This window comes from Amphiura filiformis, chromosome 20 (assembly GCF_039555335.1).
Source record: "Amphiura filiformis chromosome 20, Afil_fr2py, whole genome shotgun sequence".
NCBI classification, from domain to species: Eukaryota; Metazoa; Echinodermata; class Ophiuroidea; order Amphilepidida; family Amphiuridae; genus Amphiura; species Amphiura filiformis.
The window spans coordinates 38,483,754-38,511,504 of NC_092647.1; the positions used below are offsets into that span (position 1 = coordinate 38,483,754).

The 27,751-nt window shown below is 36.2% G+C and overlaps 1 protein-coding gene across 1 annotated transcript in view; it reads right to left on the reverse strand.

Annotated features, from left to right (window-relative positions):
- The window catches only part of LOC140142847 (uncharacterized), a 44,645-nt gene extending 28,814 nt beyond the window's left edge, over nt 1-15,831 (reverse strand). Inside the window, exon 1 of the mRNA XM_072164864.1 lies at nt 15,151-15,831. Within this exon, the coding sequence (XP_072020965.1) occupies nt 15,151-15,223 (73 nt within the window). The 5' untranslated portion in view covers nt 15,224-15,831. The remainder of the gene's footprint in view (nt 1-15,150) is intronic.
- Between the last annotated feature and the right edge of the window lie 11,920 nt (nt 15,832-27,751).

Genomic DNA, 27,751 nt, shown 5'->3' on the forward strand with positions numbered 1-27,751 from the left:
ATAGAACTTATTATATAATAGAGTATCTCCTTGGGTTTTTGAAAGTCACAACTAAGCACGTCATTTACTAGGAATCATGGCTTAATGACTTAATTTCAAAACTTTTATTAACATTTATTTTGTATTTTCAGGGATATGAGAAATTACTTTATATATAAGATAATTTGAAAGAAATACCATGACTTTAAAAAGTTTAGGGAAATATCATAAAATTAATTAGGACATGTTAATTATATGAAGAAAACCCACTTGTATATAATTCTTTTGTGTCAGTTCTTTGTTGTTTAATGCACAATAAGCATAAAGTCTGTTTTACGTGGTGCAAGGGGGAGGCAGAGTGCCCCCTGACAAAAAATGAAAAAGAAAATCAGGAGGACAAAGGAAAAGCAAAATTCTACCCGATCATGTGCCAAAATAATGTTAAATGCAAAATTTTGCCCACATTGTAACGATAAAGCCCTTTTCATCCTGATAATGGACAAAATAGTGTAAAATACCATAATATCGTCCCAATAAAGTCTTTTTTGGAAGCTCGAAAACATACAGTCTCCATGTATTGAGGACACGGTGGCTCAGTGGTTACGGCCTTGGACTCATAATCTGAGAGCTTGCTCGACGTGCGTTGGTTCGAGTCCCCGTCCCACCACCGTGTTGCGCCCTTGGGCAAGGCGCTTTGCCTCGCTTGCCTCACCCCACCCAGGTGTAATGGGAAGCTGTTAGGGGTAGTCACAGTCGTTGTACTGATGAACCCTGCGCCAATTATATTCTAATAACGGCGGAATAAATGTAAAAGTGCTTTGAGGCTGTTTACGGCATAAAGCGCTATATAAATATCTACATTTTATTTATTTTATTGTATAATACAGCTGCAATTTTTTCGTCTGTGCCATAGGCTGAGCAGTATATCGCGTTTTTTGCAGGTTTACATGGTCCAATAACCATCAGATGATTGACATGTGGTAACAAAGGAAACAGTCACTGCAATTTGATTACTTCCCCTATGATTGGCCATTCAATAGAGGTTATCCACGTTACTCATGTGTGACTTTTAACAAAAGGCGCTGGTTCCCGTAGTATTCCTCAGTCAACCCAATTCAATGCACGACCTCGGAGTTACCTGCATGATTTTGGCGGGCTATTTTGAAACAGTCATGGTTGCACATGCAGATACTTCTTTTGGAAGTCCTAAACAAGGTATAGCAGTCGCTGATAGGATATGCAGCTTACAGAACACGGATAACCTCTAGGCTATACATCCCTGTGATACACCATAATACAAAATACAATCTGTGTACAGACAGATCACTGTGTGGGTATCATTATAATAGAGGCGTGTCCAAAAATAAGTTCACACCCGTACCCGTTCAAATATGAAGATATACTGACGACCATATGCCCCGAAATATTATTTTGCCCCCCCCCCCCGACCAAGAAAGCTGGCTACGCCCCTGACCCCAACCCAATGCACCCCAAAAGAAAAACATTCCTGGCACCGCCACTGGTTCGTGTACAATCTATACTACTAAAATAATGAGCGAAAATGGGGTGGGGGTGGGTGGGGGTGTATGTCTGTGTGTCTGTCCGGCTATGCGTTTCGCCGCGCTTCGACGCATCGATCCGATACATGTTTTAAAAATCATCGGAGGTCAAGGTCGAAGGTCATGGAGAGTTCAAATGTCGAACTTTGTCCGACATGACTTAAACTTGGTGTGTGGAATCCTTAATACAAGGGGATTATATGTGCGAAATAAAATCGAGGTCAACCGAGGTCAAAGGTCATCTAGGGGCTAAATTCAAACTTTGCCCGATCGGTCTTAAACTTGGTGGGTGGAATCCTTCGTATAAGGGGAACACGTAAAACTGTAATCGAGGTCATCCGAGGTCAAGAGCTAAATTTTAAACTTCACCCGATTTGACTTAAACTTGGTGAAAGTAATGCTCCATATCACGTGAGCATGAACAAAATCAGACCGAGGTCTCTCAAGGGCAAAGGTCATATGGGGTCAAACGTTAAAGTATGCCCAATCGGGATTAAAAGTGGTAAAAAGAATTCACACTATGACGGGAACATGTAAAAGTCAAAAGGGTCATCAAGGGTCAAACAGCATCGCTATCAGTTGCTCTCACAGCTACGTGTGATCTAGTTAAACACAATAGTTCGTACTTATTTGGGAAAATGTTAAAGAGCAAAGGACCTCCACTACTGTCAGAAATAAGGAACAAGCTTAACATGATTATTTGACAAATTCTTCTTATAATTACGCAATAGAGGTAAGTACTGCATTGTGTGGGGTCACTGAGCCCCTAGACTGTCCCACAGTCTCGGTTCGGTCCGGTCTCTGGATAATTGAACGAAACATAATTACATAATAGCTTATAAAACTACAAAAGTCCTTTAACTCCCCCCCCCCACACACACACACCTACCCGTCCGCTTCTAAATACATAGCGCCAAAAACCAATTCCTCTTCTCTCTTCACAAATCGATGCCACCACACTGATTACACCTCCTATATTGAACCCTAAAATTCAGTAACCGCTCCTCATGTATGTGGTTGATTTTTAATGTTATATAATCTACGTTACCAGTCGTTCTCCATATCTGAGGAATGTCTACTGAGCCACTCAATTATTAACACCTGTTTAAAAACAGGTTATTCCAATTGAATATGGAATTATAAACAAAGACTCATTTAAAAACAAACATCCTACAATCATTCTGCATCACATATGACTTTCATTTCAACAATTTAAATAGAAGGGATCAAAACTAATTTAATAGCACATATATCTGAGCCAGATGCTAGTACTAAAGGCACAATTCGTGCCTTGCTAAATCAGAAAATCTACAGAAATGATAAATAAAATCAGATTTTGGCCATTTTGTATAAGTATAAGCGTGCTAAAATCCACACAGGCATAGACAATAAATATGACAGGAACACAATTATTAACACAATTGATTTAGATAATCAAAATCAATTTTTTGGTTGCTGCGACCAAAAATACCGCATCTACCCTTAATGCAATCATTGGGTACCTTGTCAGCGCATTTTTAGCAACCATAGCTCAAATAGCCTTAACAAGAGGCGTGGGCGTCTGCAGAATACGCCCGCATTACAAACATGACAAAGAAAATTATAATATAGCGCATTAGCTGTTCTTGCTACTAGGTTATTACAGGTACTCTTTACTGGGCATGTTCGTACGTGGGGTTGGTTTTGCGGGGTTGGTTTGTACTCAATTTTAAATCAGTACGAATCCGGCATACATTTGCTTGCCATCAAACATGGTTTAGCAATAATATTGCTTATATAATTCAGGGCTGTAAAATGGTGGGTATGATTGAAATTATGTTTTGATGGGTATAGATAAAGTGCATGGGCGTGGTCATTCTACATCAAAATGTCTTTTTTTAAATAGCTCTTCATTTTTGTGCACAATATTCTTATAATCGAACTGAGAATGCTAGATCGATGTAATGACACAGAAATCAAATAACCAAATTTGTGATGTACTTTGTGTTTCAAAAACAAGTGACAACTGACGAATCATTTTGTATTAAAAGCAATTTGTTTTACAAGACAGGACTATTAAGGTATGATACAAGAGAAAACTGTTTTTTAAAACGGATTTATCTCGTTTGAGCAGATATGCATTTGTTATGTCGAGGTATAGAATGTCATCGATTTCAGAGAATCTCATTTATCTTCAACAAATCAATGATAACCGCGTCTGCATTATTTATCAGAGTGTAGTCTCGACTTATAACAACGTATATATTAGCAGCTCTTCATCTTATAACTCACTTTAAAAAGACCTCGTTACAGTCGGTTCCAATCAGCCCGATTGTTGGCTATTTGCCTGTCCTTTAACAATACCCAAACCAGCTATCTACAACAACCCCCTTCACCAGGTCACTTGTGCCTGGCCGAAGTTTTGTCAGCGTTATCTCCTACATTTCAGCTGTTTTGCCTAGATATGCTTGACACACAAAAATAAATATATATTTTACCGTAGCTTTAGGTTGACCTTTATAATTATTGGAAGATGTTCACCGTTATTCTGAAATGTCACATTGCATCATGTATAGCCTACGTATTACAACAAATGGCTACATGTAAGTCTGTGTAATGTAGGTCACTGTAAATACACAGTGACAAAAGCTCTAAATTGGAAGTGGAAATCTTAATACATAAAACTTGAATTTCCACGAAGGCGATTTATTACACGCTGGAAACCATCGCAAATTGACTCCTTTCCGATAAAACAAACAGTTGGACAATTTGTGATTTATAATTTATGAATAATACAAATCGGGTTGTTATGAACCATTGAACCTACCACGATTATGTAATTCATATTTTTGGAAAATGGTCATGGATTTGGCCTGGGATTATGGTTGAATAATGGAAGGTACGCTCAAGATACAAATTAGCAATCGTTTCCGGTCTCGTAAAATAAACGCACAATTTGCATGATTTGTACCAATATTAAAAACTGAAGAGCGCACTGAATGTTTTGAGAATTACAATTTGTTGTGAGATATAAAACGAACAACAATGGATTTTGTATCTCACAGGTTAAGATGTCACAAAAACATTGTGATAATTAAAGATAGATGGAAAAGAAGCAGTTCACATTTAGTTCAGAATTTGCTATCCAAAAAGCCTTAGATATTTGTTCTCACTTTGCAATTACATGTGACACATGGTTATGTGTGTTTTCTCTCGTAGTAACGACCGGTTGGTTAGGCAGACGCAGATTCTGATTACTATGTAGCATGTGATTGTCATTAAATCAGTCACCCACGTAATAATTGAGTTACCGCATGCCAGTCCATTCTGTCAAGAAACTGGTAGAACTACTGGTGGGTATATTGAACATATTTGGTGTGATCAAGCAAAATCAGTCTGAAGTCGTGCATATTTTAATTTTCAGTTTCTTATAGGATTGTAAATAGCATTTACAAAGCTATATTTTGCAGAAAATCCCATTGAATTTCTACAACCAGTTCAAAAGATATGAGCAGGTAAAGAATTCATTAGAGAATCCCTCATTTCAAATATATAGTTTTGGTTTCTCTTTTGTTCAGAAACCAAAAATCAAGGGATTAAAAAGTAGAGCTGATCTGGTCTGCAATCAGAAACACTATTATGCTGGGAGGACACAGTATAGGGTATATAACCAGAAGTATACAATAGCCTATTGTGCTAACATAATTATTATCATGATTGATATCGGAAATCTATCCCGCGGACGACAGTTGATGCTCTCTGTCGACGGTAGGTGGCATATTACACTCACGAGTTCTAGGCCTAGAAATCATATACATGCGCGTATATTGAAGGATGGGGTGGAGTGGGGGGGATTTGTTTGTTTGTATGAAACATAAACGATGCATGGAGATGATTTGACTATGAATTAGTTTATTATCCCCAGGAAGCACAACCCATACCTCTTTAAGAGGGGGCTCCCTCCTATATAACCACATCTTCCCTAAATTACCCCTTTCCCCTCCTCCTCCCCTACATTCGATATCTTCATCTCGAGCTCTCCTCCCCATCTCTTTCACTTCTAATGCTCTCTCTCATATGTTTCTCTCTCTCCCGGCCCATATCCCCTTGCCCTCCAACAACCCCCCCCCACACACACACACACACACAATCACAATCTCTCCTCCCTCTATCTTCTACTTTTGCAGTAAAAATTGCTTCAGTAAAAGTCATTAGGTTATTAGAGGTCATATCATATAATGGCCTTCCATCGATTCTGGTACATGGGATTAAGGACATGAATCCATTTTGTTTATAGCACCTATACAATTACAATAGTGGCCCTTTTGTAATGTCGAATGCAAATATTTCGATGGTCTATATATTTTCACAGTGAAATCAGCTTAGGCTATTTCGTAGTCTCAAGTCAATGCTTTCAAACTAAATCAATGCTTTCAAATGTAGACTGCTTTGTTCGACTTCTCTGCTCGTGAATATTGCACTGCGAAATTTAAACATTTCTTTTGTATACTTAGATCAGGTAACTCGACAATCCTGTAATTTTATTCGTCACACCACTTATAAGAAACTGAAACCAAAACCGAAACTACCTGTCACAAATGTTTAGTTTTAAACAAAAGGTAGAAACAATGAGTTCGATATCTTGTGATTCAAGTGGTTAGGCAGGACAATAGAAAACCACGTGACCAAAACCAAAACCAAAACTAAAACTCAATATTTGAAATGAGGCAATGAATTTGGAGAAAACCTTCTGATAATTACAAACACTCGCTGAGCAGCAAGACCTTCCCTCTAAGCTTTTAATACGATAAGCTGATTATCTATTTGTTTTCATGAATTGGGAGACATTCTTTGATGTATTACTGAGCTCAATCTGAAATTACTGGAGCGTGAGCCACCCAGGCTGGTGGCTCAGCATAGTATTTTATTAACAGAAGGTTTTCTCCAAATGCATTTCCTAATGTTGGTTATGTCTCAAAATCAATATTTCCGACTTCCAACTGATTTTGCTTGACCACATCACATAATTGGTTGAAATTGAATGTAATGTTTATTTTTCATTTATTAGTTGCATGTAACACACGGATATTCAAAGAAAGTTCTATATATTATACTAACCGCCCATTCAGCTTAACCGCTATCCTTTATAATTCTTGGAAGATTTTATCCTTGACTGTGAAATGTCACTTTGCATCATGTATATATATTTCAACAAATTAATGACTACTTTAGTTCTGTAAAATGTAGTTCACTGTAATACAGACTGACAAAAGCTCTAAATTGGTTGTGTAAATACATAAGGCTCTAACTTGAATTTCCACGAACAAAGCAATTACACGTTGGAAACCATCGCAAATTGATAAAATCTTCTTTCCCCATAAAAAGGTTGGACAATCCATGATTTGTTATTTATGAATAAATACAAATCGGGATGGTATGCACCGGCACGCTTTTGTAGTTCATATTTTGGAAATTAGGGACCGTTCACAAACACTTGTTAGGGGGCCCTGATGCAAAAACATTTCATCGCGAAAATTTTATGGGCCCCCTTTACAGACCTCAAAAATATCAGGCCCCCCCCCTTTTTTACATGAAAATTATGGGTTAACCCCATAGAAAAGCATATAAACACAATTTTTCCAGGAAAATTTGTGGTCATATTTGTCAGCCCCCCCTTAGGAGGGTCAAAATTTTCAGGCGCCCTTTTTGCATCAGGCCCCCTAACAAGTGTTTGTGAACGGTCCCTTAGTGTCATGTATTTGGCCTGGTTGAATACTATACGATGGAGATACGCTCAAGATGCAAATTAGCAATCGTTTCCGGTCTTGTAAAATATTTTACCTATATCAAAGCCTGAAGAGCGCACTGAATGTTTTGAGAATTACAATTTGTTGTGAGACATCAAACGAGCAACAATGGATTTTGTATCTCACAGGTTAAGATGTCACAAAAACATTGTGATAATTATAGACAGATGGAAAAGAAGCAGTTGGCATATAGTTCAGAATTTGATATCCAAAGAGCCTTTGATATTTGTTCTCACTTTAAAATTTCTTAATGATTCATTCTCAGTTGCATGTGACATACGGTTATTTAAAGAGGCATGCGTGTTTTCTCTCATAGTAACGACCGGTTGGTTAAGCAAACACAGGTTCTGATTATGAAGTATGTGATTGTCATTAAATCAGTCACCCACGTGATCACTGAGTTACCGCGCGCCTGTTCATTTTGTCAAGAAACTGGTAGAACTACTGGTGGGTATATTGAACATATTTGGTGTGATCAAGCAGTCTGAAGTGGGGCATATTTTAATTTTCGGTTTCTTATAGGATTGTAAACAGCATTTACAAAGCTACATTTTGCAGAAAATCCCATTGAATTTCTACAACCAGTTCAAAAGATATGAGCAGTTAAAGAGTTGGTTTATCAAAATCAATATTTCTGACTTCCGACTGATTTTGCTCGATCACATCAAATATATTGTTTGAAATTGAATGTAATGTGTATTTGTTATTTATTAGAATTTGCATGTCACACACGGATATTCAAAGAAAGTTCTATACTAACCGCACATTAAGCTGTAACCTCTATCCTTTATAATTCTTGGAAGATTTTATCCTTGACTGTGAAATGTCACTTTGCATCATGTATATACGTAGTTCAACAAATGGCTATGTAGTTCACTATAATTACAGACTGACAAAAGCTCTAAATTGGTTGTGTAAATACATAAGGCTCTAACTTGAATTTCCACGAACTAAGCGATTACACGCTAGAAACCATCGCAAATTGATAAAATCTTCTTTCCCATAAAAAGGTTGGACAATCCATGATTTGTTATTTATGAATAAATACAAATCGGGTTGGTATGAACTGACACGATTTATAATTCATATTTTTGGAAAATAGGGCCATGCATTTGGCCTGGAAATGGAATGATGCTTGAATAATGGAATACAAATTAGCAATCGTTTCCGGCCGTAAATATAAACGCACAATTTGTACCAATATCAAAACCTGAAGAGCGCACTGAATGTTTTGAGAATTACAATTTGTTGTGAGACATCAAACGAGCAACAATGGATTTTGTATCTTACAGTTTAAGATGTCACAAAAACAATGCGATAATTATAGATTGATGGAAAAGAAGCAGTTCACATTTAGTTCAGAATTTGATATCCAAAAGCCTAAAGATAATCGTTCTCACTTTGATTTAAAATTCTTAATGATTCATTCTCAGTTGCATGTGACACACGTCCGGTTATTTTAAGGCAGACGTGTTTTCTCTCGTAGTAACGACCGGTTGGTTAAGCTTAAGCAAACACAGGTTTTGATTATGTAGCATGTGATTGTCATTAAATCAGTCACCCACGTGATCATTGAGTTACCATATACCAGTCCATTCTGTTATCAAATTTGTTGGTCAATGCTGCATTCTTTTTGAAGAATGTATATTGAATACCTATTGTTTGAAATTGAATGTAGGCCTATTGTTTGTTAACCATTTGTGTTTCAACCGCTAGATTTTAAATTTAGTCACAATCCGCGAATATGTAAAAATGTATCGTTTATATTATTATAAAGATAATTTATATTTATTCAGATTGAATAAATTGTACACTCAATGAAAATAAAAAAGGTGCTCAAAATGTGGATGCCTCAAATTTCACAAAGTGTCTATATTAGCTTATATTATTCAAAATGCTAATTCAAAATGTTAACAATTTGCAAGATAGGCCAATACATAATAGTGGCGATTTGCAATCATTAGAAACATGGAGGTGATGAAATCAGATGGAAAGAAAATTATGAAGAACTGTATAATGAAGGAAACCAAGTAAATCTGGAGCAACAAAAGAAACACTATACCACAGATGCCAATAACAGACATCAAACCCGAATAATTGATGATGATGAAAATAAAATGAATGAATGAATGAAATAAAGAAAGAGGAAGTAGTATCAGCCAGACTTGTACCCGAGTCCAGCTTGTCCGAGTCCGAGCCGAGCCGAGTCCATTTGTATCCGAGTCCGAGCCAAGTCCGAGCCCTTTTGTGTCCGAGTCCGGACTCAAGTCCAAGTCCAGGGGTGCCGAGTCCGAGCCGAGTCCGAGTCCAACAAAAATAAGACCCGAGTCCGGACTCGAGTCCAGCTCGAGCCGGACTCGGGGTGAGAGTCCATGCCCGGTGGTGGTGGTGGTGGGGGGGGGGGGTCATTCAACTTTAATGTGACAGGTATTTACCTATTGGCATTGCTTAGTTTGGGTATAACAAAATTAAAAAGGGGTAATTGGGTATACAATTTTGAAAGAAGGGGTCATTTGGTACAACATTTTGAAAAAATGGGTCATTATTTGCAAAAATGGAGCAAAATTTTATATTTTATTTCTTATTTGAAAAATTTACAATACAAATTTGCTGAAAAAGGTCAATTTTAAAGTTTCCGCATAATTTTATGGCATTTTGATGATAAAATTGTAGAAATGTGATGAGAAGGTCACTCACTGCATCACACCACACACCACTCTACCAAACCCCACCCAACAGCTCCCAACACTGTTGACTCAACCAACCAACCCACACCAACCGTACACACTTTCTTCAAAAGCCATGTCCATGAACAGGTTACTCCTGAAGGTAAAAACTACATATCAGACCACCTAGCCTAGTACCTGTATCAGACAGCAGGCATGTGGGGGTATTTTGTGTGTGTGTGTGTAGCACACTACATGTAAACCCACAGTTAACTTAATTGCGCCTAGGGACAAGGCTGTAGGTATGCCAGGTGAATTCAAATTTGCCATCAAACTGCATCATTTTATATATCAAATTAAAGCCCTTGAGTAAAGAAAGTCAAAACTGAAAACCGTTTTGTCATAGCACTTTCCGTAGCAAAGTTACATCTTGTCAAAGATTGACTTTCATCAAAAAGATTCAGCTATAAACAAAACAGCATTTCGGTCATAGACATACCACCTAGACCTATGACTGCCCATCCCTTACCACAGCGGGAGGTGAAGCCCCGTATCCAAGGTGATATTGACGGATTGACGGGGTTACTAGGCGCGGAGATAATCGCGTACATTCTGACGCTTTTGGTTGCGTGATTACTGCGCCGTTATCGCCCGCGTCAAATGCAACATGTTCTGTAGACACGAACATTATCTGCTTGTTTGCGTCCGGGTATGCGTCCTTGTTCAAGTCGTTGCTAAGCAGTGTCCGCTTCACTACGCGAGTCAAAGTCACTGGTCTAGGCATAGACATATCAACCTAGACCTATAACTGCCCATCCCTGACCATGGCAGTAGGTTAGGCCTCGTATCCAAGGTGATTTTGGTCGGGTGGTCGGACGCGGAGAAATAAGCGTTCATGTCTGGAGAGAAAAACGCGCTCGTTTGCGTGATTGTTGCGCCATTATCGCTCGCGTCAAATGCAACATGTTCCATACACGCGAACAAATCTGCTTGCTTGCGTCCGGGTTGGCGTCTTTGTCAAAGTCGTTGCTAAGCAGTGTCGGCTTCACTACGCGAACCAAAGTTCTTGGTCTAGGTACTTGTTTGTCTGGGGGTCTAGGTACTAGCATGAAGCAATTCGTACTAGTTTGTCTGGGATTTCGGTGGTGTTTCTAGATCTTAGTCTCATGATGATAGCAGCTTTTCTATAGAACCAGAGAAGATGTATCTTCTCTGGTGGAACTGTTATCAAAATCCGGGTCAAAATCCCTATAAAATTCCATGTGCGAGTGTCTCATCGCCATAAAAAAATCATATAGGCCTATTTGGGTCAAGTGAAGTAGGCCTATAGACAACATATTTATGTAGGTTTCCTTGACCTACCTGTTCTTTTAAATTTCTATGTAAATATGTATTGTGTTCTAGGCGAATTTGGCTGACTAGCAGATAGGTTTGCCTGGCATACCTATAGGCTGTGTGCAGTATTACATGTAAATGAATTGCAACATATTCAAATACATTATAGAAAATTAACATCATCATCATTATAATAATAATAATACTAACAGAAATTCACCTTTATAATTCTAAACATATTTTCAAAATTGGCCCACACAAATGTCATGTGTACTCACTTACTGAGCACATGCAAACTATAGCCCTACTGAGTGGGAGCTGAGATGTATGGTCCAGTGTGCATGTTTCTCTTTCAAGAGCTTAATGGATTGGAAAGTTCCATGAAAGAAGTCTTACATTGTAGACATTTTTATACAGTCCAAATATTTAATAAACTTATGCATTTGATTAATTATCAATTATTTCATTTTAAATGATAACAAATATGATTCTGCTAAGTGACAGATAAATCTAAATAATTTGGTGGATATGTAGGATAATAACAGGTCACAGATTTGACAGCCCCAATTAATTTGGAAAATGGCCAAATAAGTAAAGTCAACAAATTTGAGATCTATTTTTACATTTTTTGAAAATCATTTCACATTTTACATAGAATTGGACATTGGACTGGACTCGGACCGGACTCGCCTTCGAGTCCGAGTCCTTTTGTGTCCGAGTCCGAGCCGAGCCGAGTCTGTTTGTGTCCGAGTCCGAGCCAAGTCCGAGTCCAACAAAAAGTGGACTCGAGTCCGGACTCGAGTCCGAGTCCGGACTCGAACGATACATCTCTGGTATCAGCTATTGACAAACTTTGAGAAGGAAAGGCCATTGGCTTGATGCTATCAGAAGAAGCTAGAAGAAACCCAAGCTGCAAGAGAATTCCTACATAATTCACAAACTATGCAATATAATCTGGGAAACAGATATAATATTTCTAGCACATTGGGGTTAAGCAATTAACTGCGGTAACTATATCGCGGAATCCGCCTGCGAATAGTCAAATGGGTAAAATTGTCATGATCATTCTCCAGAAGACGGCTGAGGAGATCATATTATCAGAAGCACAGTCTGGATTTAGTCCAAACGGATCAACTGTAGATCAAGTCTTTGCATTACGACAGATCATTAAGAAATACTGGAAAAGAATAAAAACTCTAGGCTACAAAAATATCTAGGCTACGTAGACTTTCAAAAAGATGGACCAGTAAGGAGGTATCTGTGATGCATATGGAAGGATTATACCCTATTCGCCGTAGCAGTGATGATGTAATAGGATTAACTACCATAGCAATAGATACAATTTTTGAATATATAGCCCTGCACTACAAGCAGGTTGAACTCACCACCTGTGAATGTCTGCAATAGTTTGTATACAATACCGCTCTTTTCAAAGATACAGGTGCTTAGGGACCGTTCACAAACATTTGTAGCAGGGGAGGGGCTGATGCAAACTATGCAATATAATCTGGGAAACAGATATAATATTTCTAGCACATTGGGGTAAAGCAATTAACTGCGGTAACTATATCGCGGAATCCGCCTGCGAATAGTCAAATGGGTAAAATTGTCATGATCATTCTCCAGAAGACGGCTGAGGAGATCATATTATCAGAAGCACAGTCTGGATTTAGTCCAAACGGATCAACCCGTAGATCAAGTCTTTGCATTACGACAGATCATTAAGAAATACTGGAAAAGAATAAAAACTCTAGGCTACAAAAATATCTAGGCTACGTAGACTTTCAAAAAGCATTTGATTCCATCTGGCAAGAAGGACTATGGAAAGCAATTTTATGTATTTTGAAAGTTGATAATAAATTAAAGTAATTGGGACATGTAGGAAACCCTAACCAATCATGCAAGCGGGGAAACTCCATACTGTATAGTTTCATCATAAACGGGGACACCCAAAGGTTTAACCCAAGTATCATAAACAATCTGCAATGGAAAGATACAGTTATAAGTGATGTCAAAGTCAAAGTAGAGTGATTGGAACCAGATGGACCAGTAAGGAGGTATCTGTGATGCATATGGAAGGATTATACCCTATTCGCCGTAGCAGTGATGATGTAATAGGATTAACTACCATAGCAATAGATACAATTTTTGAATATATAGCCCTGCACTACAAGCAGGTTGAACTCACCACATGTGAATGTCTGCAATAGTTTGTATACAATACCGCTCTTTTCAAAGATACAGGTGCTTAGGGACCGTTCACAAACATTTGTAGCAGGGGAGGGGCTGATGCAAAAAGAAAAATTCACATTTTTTTTAGGGCCCTCCTTTCGGACCTAAAATTATATTCATATTCAGGGCCAAATGAAAAATGAACGTCAACCCCTTAGAAAATAGTGTAAACTCATGTTCTACGAGAAAATTTAAGGTGATATTTTTAAAGCCCCCCCTTTCAGAGAGATAAAAAATTTCAGCCCCACCTTTTTTTGCATCAGGCCCCCCGTTACAAGTGTTTATGAACGGTCCCTTATGATCAGTATATATGAATATTCTGTAGAATTACGATCCAGGTCTTTGTCCCTGTTCTTTGACATTGTAGTGCGGGGCGATATATACAAAAATTGTTTTAACATATTGCTGTGGTGGTCAATCCTGTTACATCATCACGTCTACGCCAAATAGTGCAGACAGATTTGGGTCTGACTTGAGCCAGACGTTTTCTCAGAAGTCCTTCCATCTGGTGCAATTGCGTTCGTAAACGGAAACATCGCATTAACAGTATTGTATTGCATGTTTTATTTCCTAGATTGGCTAACTTTGGTGCCATGGAAAAAACAGTGAATAGAGTGGGATTTAAATGATTTAAAAATTTTTACTCGGTATAAAAGTGATGTATAACATGTATAATGAAGACATTTTACAAAAAAGATGTTGTTGTTTCACCCTATAGAGATGATTCATCATGTTCATTTGTAATATCAAGGTCAGAAGAGTTTACAAAAACAATGTGTCTGTTTTTTAAAATTATTATTCCAAAGCATGCAAATAAATTTAACTCATCATCAAGCGGGAATGGAGTGGAATATTTGGTCGAATGGGACATAAATGAATTTAACTCATCACAACAATAAAGCAGAATATGTCATCCCCAAACAGGACTGTGAGCCAAAGTAGTATCATTGCCGATGTCACAGTCCATTTCCTTCTAATTAATAGCCTAAAATTGACATCAGGTAATGAAGTATGAGTTTTGGTATATATGCTGTACACAAAACAAAGAAATCATCAAAGTAGACTTTCCTGCCTTTGAATGTCTTCATAAACTTAATCTATCATCAATATTATCCCTTAATAATCATGCACACATCCATAAATACGCAGACGCGCCACTTTTTGAGGACAATATGTTAATAGTGGATTATATTGTATGACATACGCCTTATATAGTTCTTTATATATGAAGCACGTATCATTTGTGTGTGTAAAACGATGTAAACACCCTTTTTACCTTGAAAACGAGGGTTTTGTTTTTCATTAAAATTGCACATGATGATCAGTTTTTCAAATATAATGTCATACAATAGCTTACTAATATGATCTTGCCCTTACATACAATATGTGATTTAATTTGTACAATGTCAGTCCGCTTGAAACATCGGTAATGGTAACGAACACACAACCATCCCTTTACAAACAACCCCCTACCCACTCCCACACACCCCACACACAAAACATCCATCATTTATAATATCATGATCAATATTAAGAAACTCAAGGATGGGAAAATAGAGAAATGGAAGGGAATATTTATCAGCCAGGTCTTACCAGGTTGAGTTTGAGATGCTGGAGGTGTTGTCTCGTCGACCTGTTGCTGGCTTTCTGCTTTTACACTCATCATGATCACTACTAATTACGCCATTGATGATTAGAACCAATTAGTTGATTTAATTGAACAGGTTGAAATAAGGCTTCCCCATTTGTGTTATTAAGTATACCAATGTTTGAGGATGACAATGCAGCATCCGTAACACTCCATCTAAAAGCTATATGCTTTATGCAAAGCGAAGGAGCAATACGTCTCATATGCTTGTCAACTTGTCTTATAATTGGTATGGATGCCTGAAGCGTCGCTGGTGCAATATTGTCATCTACTAAGAATTTCTTAGAATTACAATGACTATCATTTCATTGCATTGTGAATCCCGGTGTGGTATCCAATATAAGGCGGCATGTCACCAATTGTACCGTATTCTTGCCTTGATCATAAAATTCATTGAAACTCCACTGCCTTTTCTTTCCATAATGTCAAATACCAAGAAGTACACAAAAATATTTACCATTTGTTTGGACGAAGTCGTTGTTGAGCCTCATTGTTTACTGTGTATCCCCTCGATAATCCTTGACATTCGACGATATTTGATTTCTTATTGTTTTTTCTCAAGAAAAACGGTATTTAAAAGGTGTAGATGCCACTATACGCTAAAACCAATGTGATAAAAAAGGCACTCGTCAAATACATTCATCCTCCTCGAGAATATAATATCATACCATCATGGCCATAGTTTCCTAAATCAGAGACGGTTGTGTATAAGCGCAATGTGGTGTTATAAACCAAGTGAATTGTGAATGCATAGGTTTCCATAGCAACGGTTGTAAATGCTGATTTTCCCTCTGCTATATTAGTAGTAGCAATAATTCAGCCCTATTCTCTATCATGTCTATAGTAATTCCCGGATGCTATAAAGCATCAAAACGAAGAAGAAGAAGAAAAAAGGATTTGAAAAAAAACCCTGTGTGTTAAAATGCATGGGTTGACTGAAACACACGAGTGGTACGTTTAAATGTTAATAAATGAATGAGTTGGCTAGATTTAAAGCATGCACTGATATATCACCGATTCATTAGTTGTAACTAATAGCTCTATGTTGATTCTTTAAACAGAATAACGACAGAGTCAGCGTTGTGTAATATCCACCGTCACACACTATTGCTATAGGCAAATAAGAAACTGTAATCGGAGCAAGGAACTACAACCAAAGCAGGATTTTTTGTTGTTGTAATTTTGAGTTACCAGGTTTTTTTTAATTATTTATTTTTGACAATTAGGCTGCCTCATTATGAGCGTATTTTGCTGTAAATAGAAGCATACACTATCATCCTTGCTCTCTGCATTTTTTCCTCCACTGATTAAAATTCACTCCATGAATCCTTATACATATAGCCGCTACCTTAAAGGGCAACTCACCGTTTTTATATATATACTAACTTATTTCTGTAAGTAGCCCAATCGGAAGATCAAGTATGTTTTAACATATGAATGTAAATAAATTAATTAAAAAAATAAACGAGGACAAATATTTATGATACTGATAAAATGCTTCTTATAATAATTAGCCTTTGAAACACGTATGCGCCAGTAGTCGAGGCTGGAGATGTCAATTATTTCTTTTAGAGCCAGTCATTTGCAATATCGTATGATACTAGTACTAATAGACATTAAATCTAGATATTATGATCAAATTATCCTGTTTGTGATTGTTAATTGTTTGGGGGAGCATGCAGTATTAGACTATTTAAAGAAAATATGCGATTCCCATTTTAAACACGCTATATGACTGAGTGAAGTATACTGTAAATCACATCGAAATGGGATTTTTGGGTAATATGATTACATATTTATCAAAAAAATAAAAGGGGTGAGGGGGGGGGGATTGGTTAATACGCCTTTTTATTCGACGTTATATGGCTATGCAACTCATTCTGTTTGTCAGAGACACAAATGAAATTTGATAGGGCCGGGAGCTATTATTATTATTATTATTATTATTATTATTATTATTATTATTATTATTATAATTATTATTTGTGTTATTATTATTAGTGTTATGATTATTATTATTATTATTATTATTATTATTATTATTATTATTATTATTATTATTATTATTATTATTATCATTATTATTATAGCGGACGCTGTAAATATAAATTCATGCAAGATAACTGTGAAAAATCACAATAAAAAGGTAAGATTAAGATTATCGCTAAATGTAGCAGTGTAACTAAATGATGCAGTATTTGCTGTCAGGCGGTGCCGGATATGGTAAATCGACTTTAGACTTCAAAATGCGGAAGAGGAACAACGGTGATTGATCACTGCTACATCTTGAATCGTAGAGTAGCGACGGACTTGTGATATCTTGATCAAAAACAAACAATAAATCTTAGCAAACTTACAAAAAGTGTTCCTTTTCTAGCCCAAAAGTACATGAGACAATAAGAAAATGGTACGGTATTCTGTATTAAAATGGCCCCGATTTCAATATAATGTGGCGCAAGTTGTTCGTTTAGTTTAAGAGGGATCAGAAGTAATGCAGAAAAAAACATAAACACTATCTGCACTGTAAAGCTTCTAAAAACAGACGTTTTTGACCTCGTAATTACATAGCATAATTACCCATTAATGGCAGAATAGTAAATTGCTTTTGTATGCTAAAAACAAAATGCTTACAGACTTGACCCGTACAATCATCCACTGTAAACAGTCAAGAGAATTACCTTTATTGTTATTTTGTTGTAGCATGGACATGGCGTTGGCGTTGGCGTTGGATGAAATTCTTACAGTATAGGGAATCCGGCACCTTTGAGTGACACAATAGGGTGGTAATGCGCGCGAAGCGGAACGAATGCAGAAGTGGAACAAATTCGCCCAAGGAGCACAAAAATTGGCATTTTAGGCTAAAATGGCCAAATATGAGGTTATTTCCCATTCCTCCGTTTGTTCGACATTGTGCTTGTTTGAGACGATAATCTGAATCACCTATTGAGCCAATCAACAACAAACACCGGATCACTTTTAAAACTGGACCTTCGTCTAATCAAATGCTTGTAACTTTGCTTCTTGAGGTCACATTGAAGACAACAAGGTGTCATAGGGCCTAATATGCAGGATTAGATAGTGCATCTACTAAATAGATAAATATTTATTTTATTTACTTTATATACTGCGCCAAAAAGTATCCGTAGTACGGACACTTAAGGGGGTACTATAGTCAAATGCAGCAAACCTTTGACAAGCGCGACTACCGTGATGTTGCAAATTCGGCGCTAACAACGCGTACGGCGCACAGTTCATTCATAAATTTCCACTCAGCAACAACATATCGCCTTAGCTGCCAATCAGAGACAAGTTCGTGCAATTCAGTAAATACGCGGTGTATCCTTACAATACGCGCTCGTCAAAGGTTTACTGCATTTTAGTATACACCCCTGCCCAAATTTGTGCCTATTTTTGCATTTTTCTTTAAAATTTTAGCGCATTGGGGACAAGTAAGATATGTATATTATAGGGGCAAGGACTACAACTACTGCACTGGAAATTTTATTTCAGCACAGACAACAGTTGTGGAGTTACAGTCAAAAATGAGGGAAAATCAATATTTGATCAATAAATCAATAACTACTAACTTTGAGTTGCTGAATTTTCAGTACAGTAGTTGTAGTCCATGCCCCTATAATATACATATCTTACTTGTCACCAATGTGCTATAATTTTTGAGAAAAAATGCAAAAATAGGCAAAAAATTGACCAGGGGTGTTGTACCCCCTTAATTGGCGCAGTATATAAAGTAATCCAGTGTTTGTTGTTGATTGGCTCAAGAGGTGATTCAGGTTATCGTGTCGAAGAAGCAGACTGTCTAACAAGCTGAGGAATTGGAATTTGTTAGACTCAACGGCGTAGATCCCGGAGGATGGGGGGGCGAATTCCCCTTTTTCCAAGTGTACGAATACATTTTCGGCGCAGTATATCTGACTTTCACTATGGCTTTATAACAACTTTGCATTTTAATGCTCTTGTGTAGTGGATTGTCATTGATACGCAGCTGTTGCTGCATATACAATCGTCGTGGTATGTACAACCCTCGTGATACAATCAATATAATAAAAGTAGCTAAATCACGAGTCAAGGTGAATGCTAACAATTGTAATTAATAACATTTCATTCAAGTGGCAAATTGGCAATACATCAGTTGAAAGAAGAAGCATGTTCATTTTCAAAATAACGATGTACCTAATAATAATGCAGTTTTACCACTTCTTGGTTGTCCACATTGTTACAAGTCGTAATGACTCAAGGCCAAAATCACCTTTTACCCGAATTCCCACGAATGCACAACAAAAATACACTGTTTAATTTAGTTAACAAAATTTAAGTCTTTAATTGAAAGTAACATATGATTGGTACATGGCAACAATTGCACATACAATATAATCACACAATCACAGTCACAATTAACTAATCAGTACTTAACCAGCAGTATTCTTCTTGGTGATCATAGAGTTCTATAGAGGTTATCCGTGTTCTATATAAGATGCATATCCTATCAGCGACTGCTATACCTTGTTTAGGATTTTCAAAAGAAGTATCTGCATGTGCAACCATGACTGTTTCAAAATAGCCCGACAAAGTCATGCAAGTAACTCCGAAGTCGTGCATTGAATTGGTTTGAATGAGGAATACTACGGAAACCAGCGCCTTTTGTTAGAAGTCACACATGAGTAACGTGGATAACCTCTATTGCAATGTTCTGGCCGGCTGATGTACTAGTATTATTATCCTTAATCACTTGTCCTGGAAAATCACTGTTCAGCGAAGTCCACTGTACACTTGCATTTATAATCCTTTGCGTATAAAATCCTCGCACAAAAATGGCGCTGTTTTCTCCAAACACTTAATTCCTTGCGCAGTTCTCCAAACACTCACCTCCTTGCGCCGTTCTCCAAACATTTAACTCCTTGCGCAGTTCTCCATATACTTAACTCCTTGTGCAGATGACAAAAAATGCTGCTTCTTTGACCAATCACTCTTTCTCCAGGAAACATCCTTATTTCTGCACTGCTCCACTTTATTGACAGATGTGTTGTTTTATAAACCAGATTCCAGCAAGTCTTTCGTACACTCAAAATCTCCTTCGTTGCTTTAACAAAATAGCACATTATTGGCTATGTAAACAGGTTCAAATGTACCTCTTTTTGAAGCACACTGAAACAACACGTAGAAAGTTTACAAACTCTCATGATATTCTGCAAAGAGCAAACTAAAGCTTTCCACTTTTATACTCACAATCTATTAATAGACCACTCTGTCATTCAATTCCTGGGGGATTTCCAAAATGATGTCATCATATCAATTTTACAATCTAAGGGAGTTTCCCAATGATGCAATACAGAGAATGTTCTGAATAGTGGGGATTTTCCAAGACTATTAATAACTCTGATTGAGTTTGTTTATTGTAACCAGAGGATTTCCCCCCAAAAACAAGCTTCATGTTGTAAACAAATATAAATAATCAAATTAAATTACACAGGGCATATCACAACATTAAATAGGTTTACTTAAGGTTGCCTAATTTACAGTGACTCACTATATTTTCAGACAAGGTCAAAATGTTCATATGATGGTCGGCTTTTCATCCCAGCTACATACACTTTAAATACATATCATTAGATTTATAAAGTGTACCTAGTTTTCTTCGAGGATGGTTAAATGTCAAAAATCATTTTTTAATATTTCGCCATAAAATTTGTATTATATGGCGAAATCCACAAAATGTAAATTATTTGACACCATCAAGACATTCGTATTCAGAATGCAATTTAGTGTGTCTGATGTGCTCTCAAACTCCACAAAATATCGTGCAAAGATGAGTTACAGAGCTCCTAACGAAAATTACGAATCCTTGTTTAAATTGGCAATGTGAGCAATAATACGTGTCCATGATATATTTAAATCATCTGAAAAAGTTCAGCGTGAATTGCCGCCAATTAGACACCAACTAATTAACCTCCCCTCCAATAACATGCTACAAAGTCTAATTGTTGATGACTGAAATATACTAACTAATCCAATAATTTGGGTGTAATTTTCAAATTTATATAATGTTGCAAGTCGTCGAATATATACAGCAGGAACAAAAACTTGGGAAAAAAGCAGAATTATGCAATACAAAACACCTGCTATATTTAATGGGTTCTCTCAAGAGTAAAACCAGAATTATGCAATACCACACCCTACTATAATATTTAATGGATTCTCTCTGAAGCTCAGAATACTCAGAGTGAAATGAAATGTTTGAAGTGTATGGTATTCAGGTACCGGTTTAATGCATTTCATTGTCTGAATACAATGTTCATACAACCAGCTAGATGTTTAGGGGGAGAGGGAGAAAGTGTCAGTAAAATTAAATGACTGAAAATGGGGAAAAATGACAAATGGGGTCGAAAATGTGGCTTTGGCCCTTCACAATTTGTCAACAAAATCGACAAACGTGGACGAAATTTGGTTTTGCCCCCCCTGTCAATAACATGTTCATCATATTCATGTGTGGAAGTAAATTGAGCATGCAGAGGCGAATTCAAGGAAACGGGCGCACGGTTAGGACCGGCCTTTCCAGAAAGCTTCAGCAGCGGATCCATGATTTCAAGTATTTAAAAAGGGCGCAAAAATTATATTTCTGTCTTTTCTGAGGAAAGCGTAAAGGCAAATGTGATCTGATTCAAAACATTTGTCAAAGAAGGGGTCAAAATTGCCATTTTAGGATATAATTATCTGGATACTTATAAGTCGTTCCGCTGCTCGGATCAACTGAACAAACGATAATCTACAGGGAGAAATGCGAGAGAAGCGCGCGCAATAAAACATTACTGACTCCAGATGAGGTTTGGTAGTTACTAAAATAGGAAGATGCATACATGAATGTATGAATAGCTGAGGCACGAATCGCTCCATTCGTAAGACAATAGTGTGACGTTAATGGATAATACGTTGAATAATGCAAGTACTATAAAATAACATAGGCCCAATCATATTATTTATATAACAAGCCCAACTCCTTCGAAAAATGCAAGAGAACATCCTGCTATAAATTAATGATATCAATAACCCACACATAAACACAAGCTAAGAACAACTTGCACAAATAGGCACTTTGATTTTTTTATATAATATTTTTCCCGTACTTGTAATTACTTAATGCACTTGCTTATTCAAATAGGAATACTTGAAGAACATATTTTTCTATACATACTCAATTGGGCTATTTAATAATGGAAAGTACTTGAAGAACATTAACTTTATATACATACTCAATTGGTATTGGAATCACAAAACTAATCAACATGATCAACCGGACTATTAAATGCTGTTTTTTTGTGAGGCTACGGTTTTGCACCTTATCCTATAGGTGCATCTTAGACCGTCTGTTGATCTATATACAATTATTGGGCATCGACCTGTGACAAGGTGATGTATGTTGCAAGAGGTCTTCAGGAATGTTTTCAAATTATGGCGCACATCGCCCCCTTCACCCAGGTATCGTCGACGTAACGAAACCAGCGCGTCCGACCAGTGAACGAATCTAAAGCTGTGCGTTCAAACTGTTCCATATAAACATATTCACCACGATCGGTGATACAGGTGATCCCATCGCGCAACCATGGCGTTATCTATAAAATTTGCCATTATAGATGAAATAGATTATGTCCAATAATCCGCAAACTTCTGTCATAGCCATTCTTTTCCAGGTGTTATCCTTCGCTAAGCGTATACGACGGCTACATCTTCGTAGCTTGGGTGGCACAAGTTTATAAGATGCTATAACATCATACGAAGTTATACTTTTTTTCGTGTCATACCTGTTATAATGATACAGAAGTTATCCCCCAAAAGTGGCGTTAATTGCAACCCTTACGTGTTATTGTTTACTTTCTAAAAAATATATCATTTTATGCGAAAATCACCTTTAGTTCCAAATCCCTTAAGGTTATTAATTATTTTAATCTGTTGTGATTTGGTAGTTCACAGCATCTTACGAATGGTAGGGAGCTTTGGCAAAAACTGCACTGCTCAATTCATAGCGAGCGTGTAGAAGAATTAAAATATCACAGATATATTTTTATAGGTGCTGCGGTTCTTAAGTTACGTTGTAAAGAGGGCTGAAACAACAACACTTTTGTAAAACGTACATAACTCATTAACAACAATAAATTAAGCAAGTTTGCAAAGTATACGATTTGCAGAATGAACTTTTGCAAAACATCAAGGGGTTAATTTTCAATAATATCTAGATAATGAAAATCGATTTTTTGGTTGCTTCGACCAACAATACCTCGTCTACCCTTAATAGTGTATAATACCGTACCATGTTCTTTGATAGCAAACACTTCGTCCATGACAATATCTTCAAGGTAGATTAGGTATAGATAATTTATTGGGCTAAGCAAATCTTCAATATACCTTTATAATGTGATATTTTGATAGAGACACATTAAATAACACAGAGGCTAATGGTGTATGCACTCATCTACCGTGTCTACAGAAACATTCATTTTTTTGTAAATGTTAATTTATACAATATTTTGAGCCCAGTTTTTAGAGTTGCTTAAATGATATAGGCCTACGTTATTATTAAAGTGAATTCATATGACATTTCCAGATTAATAGAGTAGGTTTTTTTTAGATAATTAATTTACTTCATTGCCAACATTGATTGCTAATCAAGTCTTCAATATACCTTTATAATGTGATATTTTGATAACAATCGTATGACTTTAAATAAAACAGAGCCTGTTCTTATATGCACTCCGACTTGCATCCACGCTGCTAAGGTTTTATATTATCAGATAAATACGAGATACTTGGTTTTTTAAGTACCCATTTGTGGGTTGAAAAAACAATTTCTGTAAAATGTGATATTTTGATAAAGAAAGAATGACTTTTAAACGAACCATCCAACCACCTTCTTTAGTATCAAGCTACGCTGTTAACTTGATCTATGTGGGAGATAGTGCGCCATAATGTGGGAATAATTGAGTGAAAAGAAGGCCAAGGTCAAGAATAATCGAACGTTTTTGTCAGGAAATAATTATAAGATATCCATTAAAGGTATTATATTAACCTTCACTAAGGTGAATTTCGAAATATATGAATAAATCTGAATCAAGAATGGAGCCTGATTTGGAGGGGAAAGTGATGTGGACTATAATGGCAGGTTATTTTCACCTTCCTTGATTTTCTTTATAATGCAAATCACACAAGATTAAAGCAATATGCTTAACTTAAGCAAATAATGTTAAGATATTGTGTTCTTTCATCATCAAATCCACTATATACATTCAAGCACTCGGGTGTGAGTTTTTCCTGGATGAAGGTGTACGAGATGTGCCACGGCTTTGGTGTAGGGCCATACCTTTTCAGCAATTTTGGTGGGTTTCAGTGGATACCAATGCGCTTGGGCAAAAGTGCCCTTTTGAAGAACCTTCCGGGCACGGACCCCGTATTTTTTAAAAATATAATAATTATTATTTCAATGGATTGTCCGGGTTTGGACAATCGACATGTAGTACGCTTCCCAGCAAACACAAAAACGTTTTAAAACCGTTTTAAATAAGTTATATTTTGGCTTTTGGTTTAGGTAAAAACGTTTTAATAACATTAAAATGTCGGGTTATTTAAAAGGTCATGAAAACGTTTTAAAACGTTTTGTATGAAAACACACTACAAAAATATTTTTAAGATGTTTTCAAAATATTATTGTAAACAATTTTATCAAACATATTTTTTTCAACACTAAAATAACATTATGTTACAATATTTGCACCCAGCAAACACAGAAATGTTCTTTAATGTTTTTTCAAAACGTTTTAATAACATTTAAATGTCGGGTTATATAAAGGTCATGAAAACGTTTTTAAAACGTTATTGCAAATATTTTGGGCAGACATTTTTCGCAAAATATTTATTCAACCCCAAAATAACATTATTTAAAATATTTTGTATCAATTTTTCAAAAATGTTTTTTGAATGTTATCAAAACGTTGCGAATTATGTCGAAAACGTTTTGTGTTTGCTGGGTTAGCACCTGCAGTATATATTTCATTAAAACGTATCATCAAATGTGAAACTGGTACTCGAACCTGTCACACACAACTATACCCACAATCCACATACGTCCCACACTTAAATGAATGAATAAATAACAAGTAAGCAAACAACCAAACACACGTTTTACAGAAAAGGTTTAAATGTCGGATTATAAAGGGTATAAAATCGTTTTAATAACATTCATAAAACATTTTTGAATACGTGATGCAAAACGTTCTAATAGAATGTTACTGAACTGTTGACAAAATATTTTGCACAAATGTCTGCTCAAAATATTTTACAATTACGTTTTAAAAACGTATTCATGATATTTATAACCCGACATTTAAATGTTATTAAAGCATTTTGAATGTGTAGAGCATGAATGTGTTTGCTGGAAAACGAATGCACACTGTAATGAAAACAAACAGATACATTACAGAAGACGAGAAGAAATCTACTCACACTTTTGACGGCATAATTCCGCTGCTGATGTTTTTGGATGAATTTTTCTTGTAGTTCTTGCGGCCATAATTATTCTCAAAAAATATGTTTATCTCGGTTTGAAAGTAAGAAACATCCACAAGACTCTAGCAGCAATATCCTTGCATATCGTCCCGCGGGTTCTAACATTGCTTACTACACAGAATTGTACCCGATGACTTACATGCGTTGCGATCTCACATGTTCTGCTCTTTATCATATACTGAATAAAAATCACTTCTCTTGTTGTCCCGTCGCACTCAATATAGTGTAATTATGTTATTCTAGGTTCCTTTTTGAGGATATTTCTCTCTTTCCGTCTAGTTTCTACGCATGCGCGTCATTTTAATTGCATCAATTTGCAATTGCGAATAGCCTGACTTGATTCATTACGTGATCTGAGGTCGGCGTAATTACAGTTATTTATACTTTATATGTTTCTTTTTATGTAATTGGAAGATTTCAACTCATGTCGAATAAACTGAAAATTTGATTTTTTTTTACTTAATTTTATTTTACCATTGATATAATATTGCCCATCTAGTATTTCTGTTACTTAAAAGGGCATTTTGTGATCCACATCATCAACCCCCACTTGTCTCATAATGCTTATGCACAAAACAATTCTTGCAGATTAATTCGCTATGCAAAAATATCTTGAAATTTGAATTACAACAGAACGCAATTACAACACATTGTCTATGGAGCAGTGTAATACATAATAATCATGCATAACTCGCAAACGCAAAATCGGAATCAACTGAAATTATTGTAAAAAAACATGCAAAATTACGTTTTTGGCCCTTATTTATTATTATTATAATTTTTAAAGTCAAACATTACAATTTGACCAGGAGTGGGCTATATCATTCGACATAACAGGATAACATTTTTTAATCACAACAAATGAGTGCTGTATTTTTCTGTAATCGGTAGAGGATAAGACTTGTGTATATTATCTCAGACGCCTATTATTGTAACAAACAAGGCAGTGTGTAAAAAATAATCCATAAGTTTATTAGTGACAACGTAAAATCCTTAACGCATTAAACTGGGATCAAATTTGATGTTGAAATTACTGCGTATCAGGGTATTGTGAAAAATCTATACATTTTGTTTCAAAAACTTTCACTATATACCATTGTGACAAAGTACAGAACGTGTAATTGATTAAAGGAAACGGCAAACATTATTGATCGTCATGAGATGGCCCTTAAGTAATTTGTCGTGATTGAATGTTATGAAAAGGAAAAAAAAAAGATATGAGGTGAGATGAAATGAAACAAGAAGATAGTAACGAGGTGGAGAGCAGGCCTTGTAACCAGGATTTATTTAGGGGGGGGGGGGGGGCTGGTTTTGAAAAAGTGGACCTGTTTCCAAAATTTATACCTGTTTTTTGACCAAAAATGCATTAAAAAAAATCATTTTTGTTATTGTTGGTATTGTTTTATTATTATTATTATTATTATTATTGTTATTATTATTACTATTATTATTATTATTATTATTATTATTATTATTATTATTATTATTATTATTATTATTATTATTATTGTTATTATTATTTGTTTATTTTCACCGCCTGGTGGGAATCGATCTAGGGGCGCTGAATTGGTCAAATCGGCGCCCCTAAGACGGCACACAGGGCACGTTCCCTCCCTTGCCCTTATAGTTTTCTCAAAAAATAATAGCTAATAATAACACACTGGTAACAAAAGTTATGTATATTATACGGGTAAAGAATCCAGTTACTACACTGGAATTTCAGTGACTCAAGACAAGCGGTACGTTATTTATGATCATGACACATTCTAGCGGTACCTCTTTTCTTAACATATTATATAAATGAACCACTGGTCTTGAATCACTGAAATGTCCTTGCCCCTATAATATACATAACTTTTGTTCAGTGTGTTGTTATTTTGTGAGAAAAATGCAAAATTAGTCACAACATTTATCAGGGGGTGTAGTAATCCCTTAAAACATCAAATTACAGAAGCAATGGGTTATTTCATTTAAAGT